At 34.2% G+C, this 23,753-nt stretch overlaps 1 protein-coding gene across 3 annotated transcripts in view; it reads right to left on the bottom strand.

The window, feature by feature from the left end:
• Window positions 1-3,682: 3,682 nt before the first annotated feature.
• Window positions 3,683-23,753, bottom strand: part of LOC140754394 (uncharacterized) — a 37,356-nt gene continuing 17,285 nt past the window's right edge. Inside the window, exons 3-7 of one of the 3 annotated variants that reach the window (XM_073089399.1) lie at window positions 19,870-19,931; window positions 12,658-12,816; window positions 11,866-12,030; window positions 7,858-7,959; window positions 3,683-4,557 (exon numbers count right to left, since the gene is read on the bottom strand). In XM_073089399.1, the coding sequence (XP_072945500.1) occupies window positions 4,428-4,557; window positions 7,858-7,959; window positions 11,866-12,030; window positions 12,658-12,816; window positions 19,870-19,931 (618 nt within the window). In that variant the 3' untranslated portion in view covers window positions 3,683-4,427. Of the gene's footprint in view, window positions 4,558-7,857; window positions 7,960-11,865; window positions 12,031-12,657; window positions 12,817-19,847; window positions 19,932-23,753 lie in introns of all 3 variants that reach the window. The other 2 variants (XM_073089398.1, XM_073089400.1) reach the window with 2 other exon arrangements.

Genomic DNA, 23,753 nt, shown 5'->3' with positions numbered 1-23,753 from the left:
CTTATCAGGGGTTGATTACTGATGTTTGCAACAGTGGCTACTTACGACTAGATGAATCGCATGCTCATCAATGTTGTCATTGTAAAAATCACGGTACGATGTCGTGCCGTGCCACGACGCGGCGTCACGGTTTAATGTTTCAAGATTCGAATCCATAACGCTATTAGAATAGCACAGGTTATCAATTTAGTTACTATATAGCCTCCTATGTTTAAAAAGCAGTGATAGTCTAGCGGTTCGATCGATCGAGGGGTCCGAGGTTTAAATCCCAGGCACGCACCTATGAATTTTCAAAATTATGTGCGTATTAGAAATTAATTATAACTTGCTTAAACGGTGAAGGAAAACATCGTGAGGAAACCTGCATACCTGTGAGATTTATAAAAAAATCTCAAAAGGTATGTAAAGTCTACCAATACGCACTTGACCAGCGCGGTGGACTATGGCCTAATCCTTCTTATTCTGAGAGGAGACCCGTGCCCAGCAGTGGGACAATAATGGGTTGATGATGATAACCTCCCATCCGATTTTATCCGATTACCAACATAGTACCACGGTTATGTCCACACGGCCGTCATAAACTGAATGATAAAAAATTAATATCGATATGACTATATTTACGACATTTATCAGTTATTTATGGAGGTTTATGAAACCTATTTATTACTGATCCATAAATATCTAACAATGAGTCAGAAGCGCGAAAATTACAATGATTTTTTATGTCGCCTTTTTATTAAACTGTTTTTATTACGATGTGAAGTGGTTATTGATATATTGCTACTTGTAAGCTGGACATGTAAATTTTTGTGGCGAACGATACAATGTGCGAGTGTATTAGAAGTAGTGCCCGTACCCTGGAGGTATTTGTACAAAAAAGTAATAAAAGTTTTAAAGACAAATGTAATAACTGTTCTTTGTCGAACGCACAGTCGTGTGCTTTGCTTATGGCCCTTTTTTTCTTTGTGTCACAATGTCTATGATGAAATTATCAAATCTTTGGAAGGCAAAACATTTGATCGATTAATATTATTATATGTGGCGTTAGTGTGTGTTCAATTGTCCAATGATTATGTTTTGTTAATGAGTGTATATGTGTAACTGTAGAAAACAAAAAAGTTTCGAAGGTGGTAGAACCCTTTGTGGTTCGACTCCGGCGGTACCACCGCCACACCTATTTCTACCTAATAACAGCAGTGTTAGGTGCTGCTGTGTTCCGGTTTGAAGGATGTAGTAAGGGAGACAGACTTTTCCGAGGCGTTCCAGCTCAGTATCAGGGGTAGCGGCGCATCTGTGGCCGACCTCAGGTAGGAATATCAAATCCTATCTGGGGTTGATTACAGATGTCCATGAGCGGCAGTAGTCACTTGCCATCAGGTGGACTGTATGCTCGTTTGCTACTCCTATATTATGAAAAAAAACTTATTTATTTTACTCATTTTGAGTGGCTTTAAAATTTACTCATAAAATACTCTTTACGAGATTAAAACGTTTTTAAAATCTCTTGTAATGCTTCTTAGGTAGTTGAAAATATTTTGATATTACTACCCGGGGTACTATTACGTGTTCCGAGTAGAATTTGACGCTAAACCGATAAAGCCAGACGACATTTTGCAGGACGGCATTATGCAACAATGTAGTAAAATGAAATATTTTTATATACCAACCATTTTTATGTGGTACGGTTTAAAATGGTTGGATATTTTATATTTGAATGTGTCAATTAACATAGTGATATTGACCGTGTGTTTTTGAACTGTAAAGAAAAATCTTTACCTTTAGCAGTCATCGACCACATGAAATTATTCATGTGGTCGATAACCTTTAGGAAGTGACTGCATCTTTAATAGACAATTTAAAACTAGGTTATTTTTGTGTAAACTTATGATGCCGTATAAATACAAAAAAGAAACTGAAAACGAGGGTGATAGTTTTAATGTTATGTTATTATATATTCTAATCGTATATGAGTTATGGCTAAAAATATTAATTATTTAGATATACATTAAGGTTTAATAATACTGGATTTTAAAACACAACCTAATAACATACAGCATAACACCTACCGCTGGAAGACGTAAGAAATGATGGGAGTATGAAACAAGAGTTTTATTCGCGGAAAGCATGCCTCCGAGGTGTCCGGGGAAATAAATGTCTGTTACAAATTGCTTGTAAGTAGTAATAGTTGGTCTAGGTCGCCATCTAAAACTTGTATGGTGGATATCTCTGAGATGTACCACTAATAAGACCAGACTTTGATTGCGTATTCTATTACATATGTTGATTTATTAAAAGCAGTTAGTAATTAATTATCACTTGCTTAAACGGTGAAGAAAAACATTGCGAGGAAACCTGCTTACCTAAGAAATAAAAAAAAAGTTTTCAAAGATATGTGAAGTTTACCAAATCGCACTTGGCCAGCGCGGTGTACTATAGCCTAATCATTATCATAGTAAAGAAAGAAGAAGAAGAAGAAGAAAAAGAAGAAGGTTTTCTTTACTATGTCATTATCATTCCGAGAGGAGACCCGTGTATGTAATGGGACAGTGATGGGTTGTTGATATGATGATTGAAAGCAGTGAAAGCCTAGTGGTCCGAAACTCAGGTTTAATTCGGTAGGTCTGAGTTTTGCATGTATTTGTTATTTATTTGTATTAACCTCCTTTGTTGTTCAATCTTGGTAAGAGGCAAAGTGGTCGTAGTCGTCATGTTTAGTTTTTGTGGGGGCCTGATGTAGTTTGCATTACAATATATCGTCATATCTCGCGGCTGGTAAATATTCTTGTGGCCGTGCTGGTCAATTGTGAGTTGGCAGACTTCACATACTTTTTAGAGCTATGATTAAAGAACTTTCAATCGTTATAGCAAGTGATATTAATTTCTAAGACGCACATCACTTTTAAACATCAGAGAAACATGCCTGGGAATTTAACCTCGGACACCCTGACTGAGAGACAGAGTTTCTAACCAGTGCTTTAAAACCGTGGAAAATGTGTTTATTACTATTAACGAGCTTTTGCCAGCGTCTTCGCTCGCGTTACGAAGTAATATTTTCATCCAGTATTTTATCCCCTTGGGGGTAGAATTGATCAAAATCCTTTCTTAGCGGATGCCTACGTCATAACATCTACCTGCATGTCAAATTTCAGCCCGATCCGTCCAGTGGTTTGGGCTGTGCGTTGATAGATCACTATGTCAGTCAGTCACTTTTGAGTTATATATATTTAGATTATATACTAATGATTAAATAAAAGGGTACATTTACAAGAAACCAAACAATATTTTATAAAAAAAATACTTTATTATCACAAAATATTTACAAAACACTTATATTAACTATATCTTATACAGTCAGTAAATAATATTATTTACAATATAATTAGAATTAATTTAAAATATATATTAAATAATAAGTGGTCTGTCTGAAGGCGTGTATAGATAAAAATATAATAAATAGGTATATTTTCTGTTATGAATAAATAAATGAAATATGTAATTATCTTTTATTAGAAATAATAAAGGTCACTGGGCAATACCAAAAAAATAGATTTATTTGTAAAAAATTCGTGAGAAATTTATTTTATTAAAAATACTATCAGAACTTCACAAAGAAAACAATAAATTGAATAAAAAGCGGATAATATGAGATAGATAATATTTCTGATTAAGTTTCGGTTTTTTGAAAAACCTACAATTATGAGATGAGATTGAAAAACCCGTATCTCCAAGATAATAATGAGAATAATTTATAATAAATTATTTACATCTAATTCATTTTAAACCGTTACGTCTATCAACATAGACCTTTTTTAATTCTATTACGGATTAAACGAATAAGGGTCTATTAACTAATTTACTGAGCACATTTTATTTGGCTTGGTAAGGTATATAATGACCCATGGTCCACACAACTATCAATTTGAATGATTTCTAAAACGGCTTGCTCTCTACCGTCATTTATTAACAGCAATTAATTTATTATTATAAGTATTAGTTGCTAATAATTCACCAGTTAGTTGATCTAATAATTATTTAATTATACGGTAAATACTAGTAGATTCAATTAATTAAAGTAATGATCTTTTATAGATATTATTTAACGGATAGATAGAATATTTAACTGTTGATACAGTTAAATCTTGCTAAAGCATGTTTGATTATCTATTTTAACATTAATAAAAAAGTTTAAATGGTGTTAATAGGAGTGGAATGTTACCTATTATTTTTCACGGCAGAGTTTTAATTAACCCTTATGTCATATATTTACCACAACTTTATGAATTCGATTTCAAAAATGTCTTCTACTATCACTTTCTTTAATTTCCCTAATTACCTTAGATCATTGTAAACCAAAGCCATCAGACAATCAAGCTATCCATAAAACTGTGGTCCATGGGAGTACTTGTCAGCTCGTCGGTCAATCACCACTAAGTTGGCTGTCTTCGCTGGGTGGCCGTGGTGGTAGAGCCACTTGCTACCACCTTCCTTCGCTTCTTTGTTATGATGTGTGTGGTGGTGCCGTCCGTGGCTGTCGTGGCCATCGGAGACCTTGTGGCCCTGGAAAATAATCACAATAATAATAAATATTATGATATTGTGACGTATTTCCGAAACTTGACAAGAGATGGCGCCACAAGTATTCTGAATCACTGCTTTGGAACGCCCGTGCATATCAGGAAGGCACCTAGTAAAGCGGTATTTAAAAAACTTGTCCGAGAGCATTTTCTTAACATCTCGTCAATATCTTAACCATCTGTATTGTTTATTTTATATAATATGTATGTATTTGTTTATAAATTTTGATATATATCTGAAGTATGTGAATTTATTTATGTATTTATAATAAATTAGATAATTAATTTAATGTTTATATAATTAACACATGCCTCCATTTTCTCCATCCACCAAGGGTTGACTGGCAGAGAATGCCATCAGGCATTAAGTTTGCCCTATTGTATCTGTTATTTTATAGAGGTGCAATAAATAAGTAAATAAATCACGCTTTTAATGTTTTCTAATCTTTTTATATACACAAGTTCCGAACTGTGACTATTTGACGGGAAAATTGCCTTTTTAAAGTATTAAATTACACAAGACAATATGTTACGCTTTCTCTACTAACTATAAGGCTGAAAACAGAAACGTTAAATATTCATTGAAACATTTGCATGACCGAGGATCGAACTCGGAATCATGTTCATGGAAAATCATAAGGCTCTATGAAAAATCATGAAAGCATTAAAGGCAGACAAATATTACTAAGTAATGAGTAAAAGCATGATTATTCATTGAAATAGGTAGCACACTTTATCACATCAGTCAAATAGATCCAATAAGGGAGAGAATTTTATTACTTGATCTCATTACGTAGCTTGACCGATCTTGACAGAAAATACCACCTGCGTCCTCATACATTCATAATATATTAAAATTGATCAGTAATAAATGGAAGAGTAACTCGTGATCGTAACTCTACAAAGTAGAGTGCTCGGGAGTGGATGGGAGACCGCTAGTGGCTAAATTTGAAGCAAAATTCGTGTCTCGAAGGTCATGATTATTGTTATCAACCCATTGCTGGGCATGGGTCTCCTCACAGAATGATAAGGATTAAGCCATAGTCCACCACGCTGGCCAAGAGCGTATTGATCGACTTCCCACACCTTCGATTTTTTTTATAAATCTTTCATATATGCAGGTTTCCGCTCGGTTAAAACAAGTGATCATAAATTTCTAATACGCACATAATTTAAATAATCAGAGGTGCATGCCTGTATTTCGACCTTGGATCCCACGATCACGGGGCCGAGTTTCATCCATTTTACTGCAGACTAGGCTACTCCTTATGTGATTATTGTCTAGCAGTTTTTAAACCTTTTAGGCCTTGGCGGTTTGAAAATATCAGTAAATAGCCATTAAATCGTGGTACAACCCCATGTTGCCCCCCGTTTTTTAAAATACATACTAGATGGCGTTACTTGTTCCCTGAATCGCGCTAACACTTGTACAACGGAGCTTGTATAAGAGCTCAAAATAATATATAAGGGTAACTGTAGTGTAAATAAACCAGGATAAAATATTTTATTTTTGTAGACGATAAAGTATAAACTATGTTTTTACATAGAAATCGTTAGAAACACTTTGTAAATTTGTAATTGCAACTTATTTTATAATTAATAGCAGGGATGTGACTTGGATGGGGAGAAATCGATTTTTTTTTACCACATAATTTTATTTAGTTTTTTACTAAAAATAATCGATTTAAAAAAGTCGATTTTTTGATAAAATAATAAAACAACCCAACTCAATAATTAAAAGCTGTCTACTACTGTCTACTAGTCTGTATGAAATAATTATTTATTATACAAATAAAATATTTTTTAAAAGATTGGATTCTTTATAATGTAATCTTGTGTTATGATAATAAATTACTGTTACCACAGAAAAGTAAATCTTGGTTATCTAGCAACCAATCATCTCTATAAATACTACAGTCTTTATTTGTTAATTAAAATTAAAATAAAACTTACTAAATGTAAATAAACAAAAACAAATCACTCCGTTCATTAAAACAAAATAAAAATCTTCAACTAACGATACGCTTCACCAAATAACAAAAATCATCTCCATTTATTATTCAAAATTAACGAAATAAAAAGCTACAGCATTTCCAGCTTTACAAAAAAGGCGCTCTGCTGGAGCTGATGAAGCAGTTATTAGTAGGAGTTGTACCATTGTTTTTTATTATAAAATAAGCCCTCCAACCGCATTTTGGTCGTTTAGTTGACATTTTTATGCAAAACACCACAAGTAATAAACCGCAAACTCACTTGCACACTTAATCAACCGGCTATATTGTAAAATTTATTAAAAACAAAGTTTGAAGTTAAACGGGGAAGAAACTTTTAAATCCACCGTCTATGCAAAATATTAAATGACATGACTGTACTGTTTTACCTGTTTTAATAAAAAATACGTTGTGTTAGTTAGACACTAGATGGCGTTGCAAGTAATACTATTATAGAGCTGCTGTTAAAATATCAAAAGTATGTAAAACCACGAAATAAATCATCTATTTAGTAATTCAAAGCTGCGACTATTGAAAAAAATCGAAAGTATGGTGTGAAATAGCGAAATGAAAAATCGATTAATAAAAAAACGATTATTCTTGGTCAATAAATCGATTAATAAAAATCGATTATATTTTCACATCCCTAATTAATAGTTACTTATTAATCAAATTAATCACGTTTCAGCAGGTACAACAGGGATTCTACTTGAATCCAATCACAGTCTCACAGATGCGTTGTCACTTCTATAGAATTAAATGGTCACCCTATTTTTTATAATACAAAAGTAACAGTCGAGCATGCTGTCCACGTGATGGTAAGTGGGTGCCGCCCATGGATATCTACAATCAACCCCAAGTAAGATTAAATTCCTACTTCAGATCGCTTTAGAAAATTGTCTCCCTTACATCCTCTTCAAACCAGAACACGGCAGCGTTTAACACAGATGTTATCAAGCAGAAATAGTCGGCCGGACCACAAAGGGTTCTACCACCCTTAAATGGAGACATGCAGTCTTACCAGTGGCAGCCCCTGCTTCTACAATTGTCATGTCTTAGTTTTGTTTGCTCGCCACGTCGGCCCAGAACATGTTTCCCGTTATTTTTTTCTCGCCGCGGCGGCTCATGCTACGGTTACCGTTTTTTTTTGCTCGTCACGCCAGTTCATGTCACGTTTAAGGCATGAACGAACTAGCAAAGAAAATTCGGTCCCCAAATTTGCCGCCCCAAAAATATGCCGTCCTAGGCTGAAGCCTACTCAGCCTGCTGGTAAATCCGCCACTGAGTCTTACCTTGACCTTGTGGTGGTCTGTTCCCTTCTCGTAGTGACCGGAGTCACCTTTGTCGTGGCCTTCGTGTTTCGAATCCAATTTGCCCTTCTTGAAGTGACCGCCCTGGAAATACAAATAAGTTATTAGCTGAAGTAAAGATTTAAAAGTAGGCAAATTTGTAGTAAGTATGTCTAATATGTCGTTTAATCGAAAGGTGCTTTGTACAGTCATATAATGTAATTTTCTGTGTCCTAGGTATCTCAGACGCTCGCAAACAGTCAAACCTACAACAAGAACCTCAGTAGGGAAATGTCAAATTGGCCAGGGACCGAACCCGGAGACCTTTGGGTCGTGTGGTGATCGCGTTGCTACGAGATTCATTACATAAAACGGTGGCAAACACAAAAATAAAAAAAAAACAAGCATCATCTCTCAAAAAACTCAAAAAAATAAGTCTGGAATCGAATCTGGAACTCTACGTGGAGTTCAAAAGACCCACATAACCATGCGGCATTTAAACTAAATAAATATAGTTATCACATAGACCATAAATCACCCCGGAAACAAGTAATTATCTCCGCTCGTATCATCAGTTAGTTTCCAGCATCCATTTGTTCTCACGTTTTATGATGGTTAAGAATGATCAAACTTTTGATGGGTCAAGTTCGTACCTTGGGCACTTAATGTCTAACGTTAGAAAAGGTTTTATTATTTTAACCCCATAATGTGTAGATTGAGGTGTTTTTAAACTTAGTCTTCAAGGGTAATAATTTCTAATCCCCGCAGAAATCTGATTGTGAAGTCATAGCTACTAAAAATATAAGTCTATTTTATTTTATTTTTTTTGTTTGATAGGTGATTAACAGTTTTTTAGCTAAATCTGTACAGCTGTTGGAATATCATCAGCTATTTAATTGTAGTTTGTAACTATTAAATTTTTATAAAAGAATGTCCCCGGTAAGGTTCGAATTTTGCGCCACTAGCAAGATTAGAAGTTTATAATCCCAGGAATATTAAGAGGCGCCCTAGGCTAGATTTAAAGTTTGCACACCCGAGACGTTTTCTAGGAAGATAATTATCCTAATCACGATGGAAAATATTGATGACCTTTGATGTTTTTTTTTGATTTACTAATATAACACTTTCTACACTCACAGCCCAACAATAGGATTCCCTCTATGGTGGGTGCTATGGACACACAGAGACAAATACACAAACACCCAGACGCAGAAACAATAATCTAAATTCATAATTTTAGATATCTGTCTGGCCGGGGATCGAACCCGGGACCTTTTACACGTCATATCGGTACGGTGACCGCTCCGCCACGCGTGTTGTCAATCATTATAGATTATGTACATTATTTGATGTCTTGTTGGGTCGACAAAATGCGCTCTCTGAAGGTTGCGCCCTTAGCAGCTGGCTATCAGGTCATTCCCTAGCTATGACGCTTTACGGATGATCATGGGCAGCCAATAAATGGATAGATATCCATGGTCGGCAAGGACTGCTCCGATCAGATAGACTACGAGGTTGTTTCCTACTTAAATTTCATAAGAAATATACAGGGTGAAGTTTTAAGTGTGCGTGAATGGCCTCGTGGCCGCGTGAATAAATCTAAAACTTATATTGTAACTATGTAATTATATATTAATTGAATTATTCGACTTGTCATCGCTAAAATTGATTATAAAGGCTTAGTGTGAGAATGTATAAAAATGTATTTCCTTAAAATTGAGACTTTTCTTTTATTTGTTATTTGTTTCCAGAATTTAATCCACATAAGTGATACTATTATAAAATATAGAAGGTATTTTCTAACGCTCGCCATCGAATCCTAGCTAGATAAATTTATAATTAAAAAAATATTTATGGAATTTTTGTTATTATCAAAATTAGTCTCGTAACTCCTTTGATCATTTTCGCTATTCCTTATAGTTTCGGTATTGACCATCCATGTTCACTTAAAATCACCCTGTATAATCAAAAAGTTGGTAACGAAATCCTATACCAACATCATCATAACTTCGGTACGCTTAGAGATAAAACAAAAAAGATTTTTCGACGCCCATAAATATTGAAGCCCTTTATGAAATCGAACTTTTCGTATTAAATACATTCGTGAAAAATATTATGGTAAAAGCAATGGTACTAGTGCTTGGAATTCTGCCTCTTAATCAGGGCTCCAAGGTTCGATTAGGGATTAGAAATGAATTATCACTTGCTTTACGGTGATAGAAACCTTAGGTAAAAGAATACACCTGAGAGGTGGTGAAGTCTACCAAATCTCATTTGGACAGCGTAGTGGATTATGATCTAAGATCCTCTTACTCTAAGATGTAATGCCCAGCAGTGGGACAGTAATGGGTTAACGATAACGATACTAGATAAAAGTCATTGCTATGGATCTTATTCTAACTGAATTTAGTTGATCCTGAAGAAATAAGACTATCCCATAAAGTCATCAAAACACTTGAATACATACTTTTCCCTAGAAAAGATATGGCACTACTTTCAAGTCTGTCTATAAAAGGGTCCTTTCATAAGCTGTTTCCATCTTAGGACGTTCAAAGATGCTTTAAAGAAGGGAATTTTTAAGTAGCCGGCCTATTTAAGGGCTGGCCTAGTTTGAAGGGCTGGGCTATTTTACTACAAACCTATGTAGGATTTGAAATACTTTTTATGTTATAGGATGAATGCAAAATCTTGACAATGTCAATCTAGGGCCATAGAGCCCTATATACCTATAATCTTCTTAATCATACGCTGCACTGGGTCTGGTTATAATTGTTTTTCTGTCCATTGACCTTTGAAGGGCTGTAGGTGCAGAAAGCGTTATAGCGTAGATAGCGTTTTCAATCAGCAACTATAACAGTTTCGTCAACTGTTGAACATCCGCTGTTTTTGCCGCATCTTTTCAAACGGTCACGCCTATCAGGGTAAAGACCTTTAAAACCGACCTTGGCATCCCACGCTGCTAGCGATCCGTGAATCCATTGCAAAAACGTGGAACTAAATGAAAAACTTGGCCAACTTTTTATTAGCAACTGTTTTTCAGTTCGCAATTCGTGTCGAAACTGTTACGGGTCGGAGACAATAGTTTTTTAAAAAATGTTAATGGCTTCCTTTCAAACAAACGTTGATACGTCTTTTTATATTTTCCAATCTGAATAACAAAAAGTAATTGCACAAAATCATTTACTTATAATTACTGTGAAGTTTATTTATCGAATTTTAGTTTAAATTGTTTCCTAAAATGCATTTTGACTAAGTTTTTGCCTAAATTAATTAATTTGGTTGATAAATTGAACTGATTTACCTAAATCATTTGAATTCTAAATAAGTCTAAGATTTCTTATTTCTTTCTTTGATTTCAAATAAAATAAAACGGTAAAGACAATTCAATTTATTTATTATTAAATACTAAAAACTGTGTACAAATTGAATGTTGTAATGATTAAAAGTTATTAATATAATTCCGGTCTAATAATTTTATATTTATGCATTTTAAACAAATTAATAATTTTAGATAAATTTAGTAAAATTTAAATAACACGACAGATTACAGACGAAATTGTTACGATATAAATTATATTATCGACTATTCGTAAACAAACGTTAAACTTCGCATAACAAAGTTGGACTATGGACTAAATTAGAACTCATGTTATTATGTACCTTGAAACGCAGTGTACCTACTTTTGATAAATAGATTATGTCAATGATGCTCTGCTGTTAAAACTTTAACCATTGATAAAATCAACCCAGTTAAAACTGAAAAACCCTGAATTAATAATGCTTTCTACATGCACCCCCAGACCCAGAACAGAAATCCGAAATTAGATATCCGTTTGGCCGGGGATCGAATCCGGAACCTACTGCGTGACGGACCAGTATAATGACTGCGTCGTCACGGGTCGTCAATCAGCATTGGAACATCGTGTACGCTCCATACCTCCCACAGTTGTGGGAGACACCCTTGCCTAGCAGTACGAAAATAACTGTAACCAATCTTAAGTGTAAACTTACCGATTTATGTTCTTTCTCGTCATGGTGTCCACCGTGATGTTCTTCCTCAGCGGAGTCGCCTTCTTCTTCAAAGAATTCCACTCTTTTCTCATATTCTTCCTTCTTGTGGACGTCGTGACTGCCCTTCGTACTGTGGCCCTTCGAATGCTTGCCTGATTCTTCGTACTACATAAAATAACATATTCATTAACTGTACAATTATAATTCAAAACATATCATATAAGTCTTCTAATTTTCATATTCAATTTAAATTATGCTCAACACCAAAATGAAAATTATTAAATGTATACAAAGTGTTTAATACATTTAATGAAATGTAATAAATATAGTAAATATAAGCTTCATCCAAATCGTTATACATTTAAGAGTTCCTAAAACTCAGTCAAAATTATCTCGTTGAATAGCTAATCTAATTCTCTCCCCGAGGTAAGCGCCAGCCCTTTGATAGTGAGTGCATTCGATCAGCATATATTAAATACATATATGAATATAGAAAAGACAATGAACAGGTTACTACCTGGTAATTAAGTTAAAACTGGACTTTACACGAAAAATGACCTAGAGTTTATCGATTCACGCTTTCCTTCTTATTATTTGGACAAGTGTTTTAAGTAAAACATATTACCTACAATAGGCACCGGTCTCTCACAACGTAAGGTTTAAGATATTCATACATATGTTGTAATCATGCAAATTATCCTAAGACCTTTTTGTGAGAGAAATAAACTATTTTCATTCATTTTCATTCATTCATTCAGCTTATGAAAAATACTATCAAAGTTTGTATCATACCTTGGCGTGTTTCTTGCCATGTTCCTCATGGTGGTGGGCGCCGTAGTGGCCACTCTCGTCGTGGTGTTGCTTGTCGACGCCGCCGTGGTCAGCATACTTGCCGAGGTGGTCTTCCTTCTCGTGGTGGCCTTTCGCCTTCCTGGACTCCTTGTGGATGCCCTGGAGTCAGATTTTGATTTTATTGTATGTTATAGCGGTGTGAATTTCAAATTTTGTTGAGCTGCTGAAAAGCTCAAATTTGAGCGAAAAATAAAAAAAGCACTGATAAAATTTGTCTAAATAAAAAGTATGAATTCCCAAATGTATAAGTAGTAGACATATAATTACAAAAAAGTGAAGCTGAGTTAAGGATGAGCAGAATTACGAAGAAAGGCTCAGCGGAATTTTACATAAAAAAATTAGCGACACAAAATATAACATAGATGAGCGCAAATGGCTGATTTGACGGTATAGACGCTTTTTACATTCACAGCCCCACACTAGGGTCCCCTGTGCTGTGGGTCCCATAGTCGAATACATAAACACCCAGACCCAGAACAGAAATCTAAATTCATCATTTGGATATCTGTCTGTCCGGGGATCGAAACCGGAACTCTTTGCGCGTCAGACTGGTACGGTGACCACCACGTGTGTCGTCGAATTTCAGGCACATATACATGTTTTAGTGGACTTTCTATCGCGGTTGTTTACCTGCACCCGTTGTATCTACCGTGCACGCATGTGGGATGTGAAAAGAGGAGCTAGTTAGTTCAAAAATACGCGTGTGAGCGTAAGTTCGCGTGATAGGAAAAACTTCCTAAGCCGTCTATCTTAGTTGTTATCTAATGTTGTCATATCTATCTACCAATATGTATTATGGTATATATTTTAAACCACGTAGTATGTATCACTCTTCCTCTCACAAAGGATGCGTGCAAGCATAAGAAAAAAAATACTGCATAGTTTAAAATATATACCATCATAATTACTCGAACATATCGGTAGCGGATTGTTGCAAAGTAGATTTAATTCTAACTTAATAGCATGGATTTCCGCAGTAACGTCTGATACAATTAACGATATAACTGAAGGATTTCCTCTAAAAATTTGCTTAATTCCCAGTAGCGGGAACAATCCTGTGCCCAACTAGCATTACTTTTTAGCCTTTAATATTAAACCCACTCCATTACTCCAATAAGTAAAAAGACCTTTGATTACCTGCCGACTTTATCGTACTTTGAAAACGTTTGAGAAAAAAGAAAAGGGCAAAATTTAAGGCTGAAATTCTGGCTTATTTTTTGGACCTTGAGATGAAGATAAAAAAATAGTTAACTTTATAGTCTTTCTCGGAATAGTTCTAGTACAAAATGGACGAATATTTAAAGTTTGAATAAGTAATGTAAGAAACTTAAATATTAACGTACATTTACAAATGTAATATCGTGAATTATAATTAGCTATTAGTGTAAAAGTCATTATGGAGAGTTTTCTTGACGATAAAAAAATTAATGTAAATAAAACTAAATCTCTTGCAGGAATAAAAGTTTTCCATATTACCAACACGCGATACTCGAAAAAAAGAAATGAAACGGGCCACGAGTAAAACGATATTCTATCAGATTTTGATTAATATATTTTAAACCATTCAGAGTCTGATAACACCAAATAATAGGATTCATCTTAAGACTAAATGGAACCATTTAAAAAAAGGTTCAACTCATTTTATTGTGCATATCTTATTTAATCGATGGAACATCCAGACACACAGACCAACGGACAGCATGATTTTTTTTTATTTTTCATTTTTCACAACAAATATAAAAAATAATTAAAAAAACAAACTTAAGTCATATTTAAAGTTCTTAGTTGTGAAAACGTCTGTTTTTTTTATAACTATTTTATTCCATTCCGGATCATCATCATCATCATCATCAACCCATTATTGTCCCACTGCTGGGCACGGGTCTCCTCTCAGAATGAGAAGAATTAGGCCATAGTCCACCGCGCTGGCCAAGTGCGTGTTGGTAGATTTCACATACCTTTGACATTTTTTTTTAATATAAGTCTCTCAGGTATGCAGGTTTCCTCACGATGTTTTCCTTCACCGTTTAGCAAGTGATAATATGCACATAACTTTGAAAAATCAGAGGTGCCTGGGATTTGAACCTCGGACCCCTCGATCGAGAGGCCGAGTTTCTTAACCACTAGGCTATCACGGCCTTCCATTCCGGATATTTTGACAATTTCATGTTGTGAACTTGTCCGAGTTGGGCATTTCGAAAGTATAGCACACCCACACGCTTGCGCGTTGTGAGGCGTGCAATTGCGTGTAATACAATTTATGTTAAGAGTGCACTTAACATTAAAATTAAAATAAATAAAAAAGGAAATAATATAAATGGAAAAAATAAACAAGATTTTAAATTTTTCATTTGTTAATCATAGAATTCGTCGATTTTATCAATGAAAAGTGAAGTGGACGAAATTCAATCTAATTACTTAAAAGGCCTTGTGTTTTATAGCTGGCCTCTTATTTTTCGAAATTATGTATTATTCGGTATTAACTATCACTGGCTTTGACATTTACTATAAAGGAATGCTTTTTAAGGAATTTTATGCGCGCTTTCCGAGTGCTAATTTGACGTCTTCAGACACCTTGGAGAACATTTTTTCAGTCTCACTTCACTATATTTTCCTTCACCGTTCTAGAAAGTGATAATTAATTTCAAATTCGCATATAACTTTGAAAAATCAGATGTGCCTGGTGTTTGAACTATGGACCCCTATATTGAGAGTCAAAGTTTGAACTACTAGGCTGTCACTGCATAAGTGCTTAACTGCTATAAGAAACTAATTTTTACAAACACCCACATATCATACATACAGAACAATAACCATACACAAAAATCTTCGCAAAACCATTCAAATGATTGAAATGAGATCGTCATGATTTCAACGCATTGTTGAATACGTGTTTAATTTAAATAATTAAAATTACTCAGGGTTCTCGCCGAACTCGGTACAATCGTGGGAGAGTATAATTGACTTGTGAACTTTAAGGGATTACTACGAGTTCTCACTGGGAACTCATGTTACATATTTGTGAAAAATGTGGTTATGACAACGAGTCAGTTACTGGATTATTAGTTAATGTAAATTGATATGTTATTAATAAAATTAGAGGATAGAATACGTAAAGTAGAAACATTGTTCGTGGGTTTCCATTGGAATCATTACTATGTTGTTAGCCATAAATTTTATGTAGTAAAGAATCAATACATTTCAAAGTAGTATTTTTATGTGCGTACAAATATTATTTTTTTAGAAAACATGTTTAAAAGAATATGTAGTAAAATAAGTATAAACAGACGTAATAGAATTTATAAATATGATATTTAACTTGGCAAACGCTTTTTTTAAATAGCAAATTACAGGCTGCTGAATTAAATCGAACTAAAATCTGATGATTTTCCGTTTACTTTTAAAACACGTTTAAACCGAATTCGACAACCATTCGAGCGACATTCAAGTGAGTTCTCATGGTACCGCTAAATGATTGAAGACTCCTAACTTATAGAATTAATTTATACAATTTAAAATGAATAAGAACCTGAGAAGCTGATAACTTAGTTAAGACTCGGCTATATTGCTGTTAATTTAGTCCCTAAGTTTAGTCAAGTTTTTGAACCGCGAAACAAAAAAGGGCTTTCTTTTAATTGTAATTCAATTACGTTTTCGTAGGGTATTGTCGACTTGTTTATAAATTGAGAATTGATATTTTTACTTCTGTTCTATTTGAAGATGGTCAATCAATTAATTAAAATTTAATTAACGCTATTAACGCTAACGCTTTTTACAGTGGGTATATACCTACTTAGTGCGTGCCACCTGCCTGTGTCGTATTTATCTTTGACACACACAAGGACGAACACACAAAGACTAAGACCCAGAACACAAATATTTCTTCATCATAATCTGGCCAGGGACTGAACCTACTGAAAAAATATTGACTACAATATAGATAAATATTGAGACAAAAAAAATGAAAAAAATGAAGTAATAAAAGGAAATCCGATATTTGAATATAGTTTGAAATCAAAGTTTTGATAAATTATAACTTTTTTTAGGCGTAAAGTGCTTTTTTGAATAGTAAATCAAGTAATCAGTTCTTTTTGGATCAAATTTTATAGCCTATACTACATATATTTTTTCGAAAGATATAGGTTTTGGGGAAAACATTTTAATTGTATGGCAATGACGATTAATAGTCTTTCCTATGCCATCCTGTATAATTACTATATATTATGGCCATTACGGGACGTCATAACAGTTAACCCAATAGTGATTAATCTCAGTTTTCAAGTCAAAGGGTACCATCAGATGATAATAGCCGAGGGCGACTCCTTTGTCTTCAAAACAGGAATATTCACTCACCATAGAATCAATATTCAACATTCACTGATCGCATTTAGCATTTAGTTATTTTATGGAGAAGAGGTGGGTATTAGGTGAAGTGTGGTAAGAGACCTAAGCAGTGCTAGCCTAGTGGTTAAGAAACTCGGGTTCTTGATCGATGGGTCCGAGGTTCAAATCCCAAGCCTGAATCCTGAACTCTGATTTATCAAAGTTATGTGCGTATTGAAAATTAATTCTTCAACGGTGAAAGAAAACATCGTGAATAAAAATACATACCGGAGAATTCTTAAAAACTAAGTTTTTTCAAGGTGTGTGAAGCCTACCAATATGCACATGGCCAGCGCGGTGGACTATGGCCTAATATTTCTCACTATGAGAGGGGACCCGTGCCCAGCAGTGGGACAGTAATGGATTGATGATGATAGAAATAGCTACTTCAATATTACATAACTTATATGACATTTCGATAGTCTAAAAATGTATTTTTTTTCATATTATATTGGAGTAGCAGACGAGCATGCAGTCCACCTGATGATAAATGGTTACTGCCGCCCATGGACATCTGTAATCAACCCCAGATAAGATAAGATATTCCTACCTGAGGTCGGCCACAAATGCGTCGTTTTACCCCTGAGGACTAAGCTGGAACGCCTCGGAAAAGTATGTCTCCCTACAACACCCGTCAAACCAGCACACAGCAATGGTTAACACTGCTGTTATGTGGCAGAAATAGGTGTGGTGGTGGTGCCGCCGGAGTCGAACCACAAAGAGTTCTAAGCCACACCTTTTGTGATAACTATAGCCAAGACGCCTATAATTATACAGTGGCTACTAAAGATATTGAAGCAGTCATAATTCCATTGTTTAGGATGAATGTTATCACAACACCGGTTTAGATAATAAGGTAAACAATTACATTGGACAGTCCCAAAACAATACCGTGTTTAAAAATATGACTCGATTCACTGGGGCAATGAAAACATACGTAAGTGGTCATAGATGTGTGTTATTTGGGATTAGTTATTTAGGTGGATTTAAAATTTTTATTAAAAATGTTTAGGTGGAAAGAAAATTTAATTTATAATATAGCTGAATTACTTGAGTAAATATATGAAAGTTGGTGAAATTCATATTATGGTTGGACCGGGGATTAGGTAACTCTACATCAATTTCAAGCGAGAGGTGAAATTAAATATTTGTATGGGTATTTATTGATTTATATTTATGTATGTGTGTTCTAAAATGCTTGTCTGGAGCTATTTCTGTAGAAGGCGTTACATTTAATTAAGAAAAAATAAGAAACCTATATATAATAACTAATTTACCGTCTACTAGCTATACAGAAAATTAACTAGATATTAACAAAGAAAACGTGGCAGTAACAACAAACAGAATAGGTGTTAAAATATTTAAAAAGTGATAATAATATGTTAAATTATTAAATATTTGTAGGGGTAAAAGAAATGATAAAAAGAAGAAAATGTTAATTACATGGATTACATTTTACAATTTAATTTAATGAAGTGTCTTGTAACTTTCTTTGTTTGTTCGTATGTTTTTAAGGGTTAATTTTTGTAACTTATATATTACTAAAAAATTAATTGTTAGTAAGAAACTCACAAAAGTAGTAAACACTTTCATTGAACATTGATAATTTAAATTTAAAAAATCGCGTCTCTATATTTTCATAGACTCATTCATTCTTTGACTGCTTCATAATCTGATAGAATTATATTCCCTTTTTTATATCCGCATTTAAAATTTTACTTTAATTTTGTATTTAAAAATCAGCTTTATTAAAAATATGGAATATTTAAAGAATAATAATTATAAAATAAAATTATATTTGCGGTCAACTATTTCCTTTAATTAAAGTTCTCGGAGATGTCTAAAATTATTCAAAATATCCTTTAAACTACAGCTCTAATCTTTTTTATTCTAAGGGAAGAAGCGTGGGTAGCAGTGGATTAGTAAAGACAGTGTGCATTAACGAATTAAACATGAAAATGTAAAATACTTGATACTGTTGTAATCAGTATGAATGCGGAACGAAAAAATGAGAAAACAAAAGAAAAACATTAGACTGCATTATCATATTTCGAAGTCTGAAATCTGCGGAATGGTTCTTTGGTTTTTCATTTACGATTATCGAATTTTCACTCATAACGGTACGGATTTCTGGTCATAAAAATTCTAAAGGTATTATTCTTCTATCACTATGGATTTTTACTTTTTAAATTATTACAAAGATTACTATTAAAACGAATTTCATTCGTGAAACCACATGTATGATGTTTAATATGTAAAGATATAAGAAGACGTAAAGTATGTACAAATATAAGTAACATAATAACACGAAGAGAATAAATTAAGTCATATGAGGGTACTGACCAAATCATTTGAATATATTAAGTTAACTTTTGAGACTGCGCACACGTGTAATGTTACGACGCATATTGTTTAATGATAATAATGAGCTTATCATTGAGCCAATTAAAAGCCAAAAAATGTTTGTCATATAGCTAATTTTAATGATATTACCTTTATAAAAGGAAATATGTATTCCTTCGAAGTATTGCACAATTGTAATTTTATTATCAATACTGCCAATCTGCTACAAAAATGAGTCCATCTTGCGTCAACAGTTGCATATTTAAGTGTAAATTAGCGCACCATTTAAATTAAGCTTAAAATCTTGCAATGTCATAAATTCTCCCGGTCAGTACCCTTTACCTTTAAAAAGTAGTTTAATAGAAGTAAGTTTAGTTCTGTCAATCCACAAACACAAAACTTACACTGACTTCGTTATAACAGTACCATGGTAATTGCCCTTCGGGTTTCAAACCTTGACATTTCCAGTACGGACGGCGGGTAGGGATCTAGGAATCAAATGAACAATTTAAATAAAGAATATAGTAAACGGTCTTATGAGTGAGTGGAGGCGCCACTGTCTAGGTAAACTGTCAAAAATTGATGGGTAGACTTAATTTCACTTTTGACTACTTTCATAAAATTTCGGGACGCATTTTAATGTGTTCTATACATTCGCCTTTAATACCTGTAATGAACAATGAAGAACACAAGCTTGTGTAACACCTCATAGAGGTGAAACGTCTCGGATAAGTATGTCCACCACACCCTTCAAACTATACAGCAGCACTTAATACTATTGTTAGTAGACGGAAAAAAATTTGACAGTAGTGTCTCCGGAGTCAAACCACAAAGTTCTACCACCTTCAAATATAGATAAATATATGACATATCTTAATATATTTGTAATTGATACGGAAAATGATGAAAAAAGCAGAATAATGATTCAATTTCGTTGCAAAAAAGAGGCTATAAAAATCCAAAAATCCGTGAAAATAAAACGTAAATAACAAAGGTCACTGTCAAATGAGGAAAGTCGAAGGTCTGGAGGCAAGTTTTAATTAGGTTGCCCTCGTTGCCCGCATAACGTAGTTTTAAAACTGGTTAAAACTTCAACCCGTTTACACGAGTGTACATCTTATTTTCTGGTATTAATTTCTGTACCCACTACCGAGAAGCAGGCTAACAGTGTAGGGTTGCCAACTCTCAAAAGGAACGACCCGGGGGAATTGAATGTTTAAGAAATTAATGCTGAAAGAAAATCCTTAATCAATTTTTAAATTTATATTCCTTTTGTTTTCGAGCAGCATTTGATTTTTGACGGTTTTTCATCACAAAATCATAAAGCGAGTGTATAGTGAGCGAGCGAGCGACGGATGAATTTATTTTTTAGAAAAAAGCGGAGAAATTATTGTTCTCCGGGAGGTTAACCATTATAACCCGAGTCTCCAGGACAATCTGGGAGATTTGGGAACCCTATATCAGTTGCATCATAGCCAAATTTTATCTGTGATTGTAAATCGTGTTTGGGTTTTAACTTTAAAAAGATGCCACACGAGTGACCGTGAGTGACCTCATGTTGACCTTCGTCTACTGTCGCTGATGTAATATAAATAATAAGTGTCTTATTTGTATGTATTTATGACAACGTTGCATTACCTTAATTAAATGAATATTACAATGATAGTTGCTTTTAAAAAGCAGTATTATTATAATATATGAATAGCAGGCGAGCATGTCGTGCATCTAAAGCCCGCTACAGATGCCCCGCTACCTCTGAGGACTAGGCATGGAAAAGTATGTCTCCTTTGCCACAACCTTTAAACTAGAACATCATCATCATCACTGTCATTAGGCAGAAATAGGTATGGCTATGATGCCGTAGAAGTCGAACCACAGAAGTTACCACCTTCAAACGCACTACATATTTCTCGCAAACAGTTTTAGTTAAGTCGTTGATTTTTTCCCCAATATATTCAAAGGAAACCCCCTTTTCACTGCCGAACTTTGAGCTGTAATTTGTCCGACACGAGGATCTTTGAAAAACGAAAAACTATTAAGTCTAGCACTCACGTGTATTGGTATAATTCATCATTTTTAAAGCTACTTTCTGGACTTAATTTCATTAACTCGGCTGCAACGCCTCGCATTAGGGAATTGCTCTGTGCATTGTTAATAGTATTCTCGTCAGTGAATACACGTTCAATGACGCTACCATTTGCCACTGAATGTGTTTGTAGCATTGAAGTCCATTAATTGTTTTTTTACGGGTGCCATCCTAACTAATATTATAAATGTGAAAGTCAGTTTGTTTGTTTATTTGTTTGTTTGCTTTCACATCTAACTACCAAACAGATTGTCATGAAATTTGTACACACGTTGACAGAGATTCAGAAAAGGACATAGAATACCTTTTATCTCGAAAAGAGTACTGTTCCTGAGGGATATATAAAGCCATATGTTGTCATCGATCTATGACTGTGAGCGAAGCTTCAGGTAAAAGCTAGTATGATTATAAAAATGGGTCAAATAATAAAACTAACGAACATACAGTACACTTTATGGTTAGTAGCAACATCTACTCATGAAGATCTGTAACTTTAACCAACTCCAAGTTAAACAGGTGTTCTGCCTGCAGCCGATCACAGAGGCACTGCCACTTCTGAAGATCGAGACGGTCGTCTCATATGTGAGATAGTAGGTATCCACACCGTTATAACGAAATACTAGACACATATGTGGCGGTTGTACCTGCCTCATTAATCTATACTGGTCCTATCCAAGCAATCCACGTCAATCGAATCATAAAGAGTTATCGCCGTTACCGAAACTGAGTCAACATAGGTATTTTACTGCCAAACCTACAAGTCATACCAAGGGCACATTATTAAGCAAAATACAATATTTATGGCACTTTTCAGACAAATCGGCAGTAACGTGATACTCGTAAACGTTTTACGACCGACGAGATTTGTTTTTTATCGAAGACGTGACGAAGAATTTTTTGGTTTATCTACATGTAAAATATCATATAAACTGTGTAAAAGCGCTTTGGTCTAAACACAATTTGTGTTCGACATTTATATAAGCGGCAATTTTTAAATAAGAAATATAATAATAATAAGAACATTTTACATCGTAACATTTTAGGTCATACTCGTATAATATGTCGGTCAAATAATTGGTAGACTGCATACACTTTTCTAAATATATAGACTCTATAGTATAGATAAATTTTACCATATAGTTTTCTTTTACAATCAAAAAATTATCAAAAATAAAAAAAAATGAACCGAAACGTACTGTAACTCGACATATTTTTTTTCTTATTAAAGTATCTTAGTGATCACTTCCACCCGTGGATACTCATCATCAACCCATTACCATCACAGTGCTGGTTTCCTCTCAGAATGAGAGAATAAAGTCATCTAGCGCTGGTCAAGTGCAAATTCATAGACTTCATACCCCTTTAAGAACTTTCTTTCTAGAAGAAGCAGCATTCTACCATCCAAAAATATGCATTATTTGTTTAATCATTTTTTATTTACTGCTTAAAAATGCTAACTAAGTTTTTTCTTTGACAATGAAAAGACTGATTGGATAGATTTATGAGCCGTGAGCTCTTTAACTTGCTGAGATGTAGCTTAATGTCTCTAGATGAGTATGAGACGATTTGTCGCAGATTTATATAAGCTATTTAGTTAGCAATTGAGCTCATTTCGTTCATGTGATCTGAATATTTGAATATATCAAATCTATGTTAAAAAGATTTTATAGTTTTAGCCTAACACTAAGATTTTGTGTTTTTTTTTAATTGGAGTTGGAGGTTTTCAAATGAGCTTGCAGTCCACCTAATGGTAAGTCACCACTGTCTTCCATAAATCTGAGACCAACTTTATATGGAACAACTGTTACTGTCAAATGCAAAGCCTCTTAAAATAAGTGTGACTGTGTTGCCTTCCCAGTTGAACTAAACTAGCTCTACCTTTCAAAATTGGAAGGTGCGACCACATACACATACAAATACAAAAACACCCAGACACATAAAGGAAATGTAAATTAATTTAGTCTGGCTGGCCGGGGATCGAAGTCTGAACTCTCTGCAAGTCTTGCCTGTGTTTGTTTTGTCACGCGAATTACTACACTTTCACTATATCACTAATTTTGAAAGGATACCTGTATTTAGCAATGAGATTGGTTTAAAAATCGTACTAGTAATTGGATCAAACCAGTATTTAAATGTCTTTGTAATAAATTAAGTGAAACGAAATTACACAATTTTTTAATGTTAATTACAATTACTTTCGAGATTTAAGAGCTTGTTAGAGCTT

The sequence above is a fragment of the Epargyreus clarus genome, unplaced genomic scaffold, assembly GCF_041222505.1.
Source record: "Epargyreus clarus isolate Ecla_fem2 unplaced genomic scaffold, WU_Ecla_fem_2.2 ptg000029l, whole genome shotgun sequence".
In the NCBI taxonomy this organism is placed as follows: Eukaryota; Metazoa; Arthropoda; class Insecta; order Lepidoptera; family Hesperiidae; genus Epargyreus; species Epargyreus clarus.
This window is presented reverse-complemented; position numbering and strand designations above follow the sequence as displayed.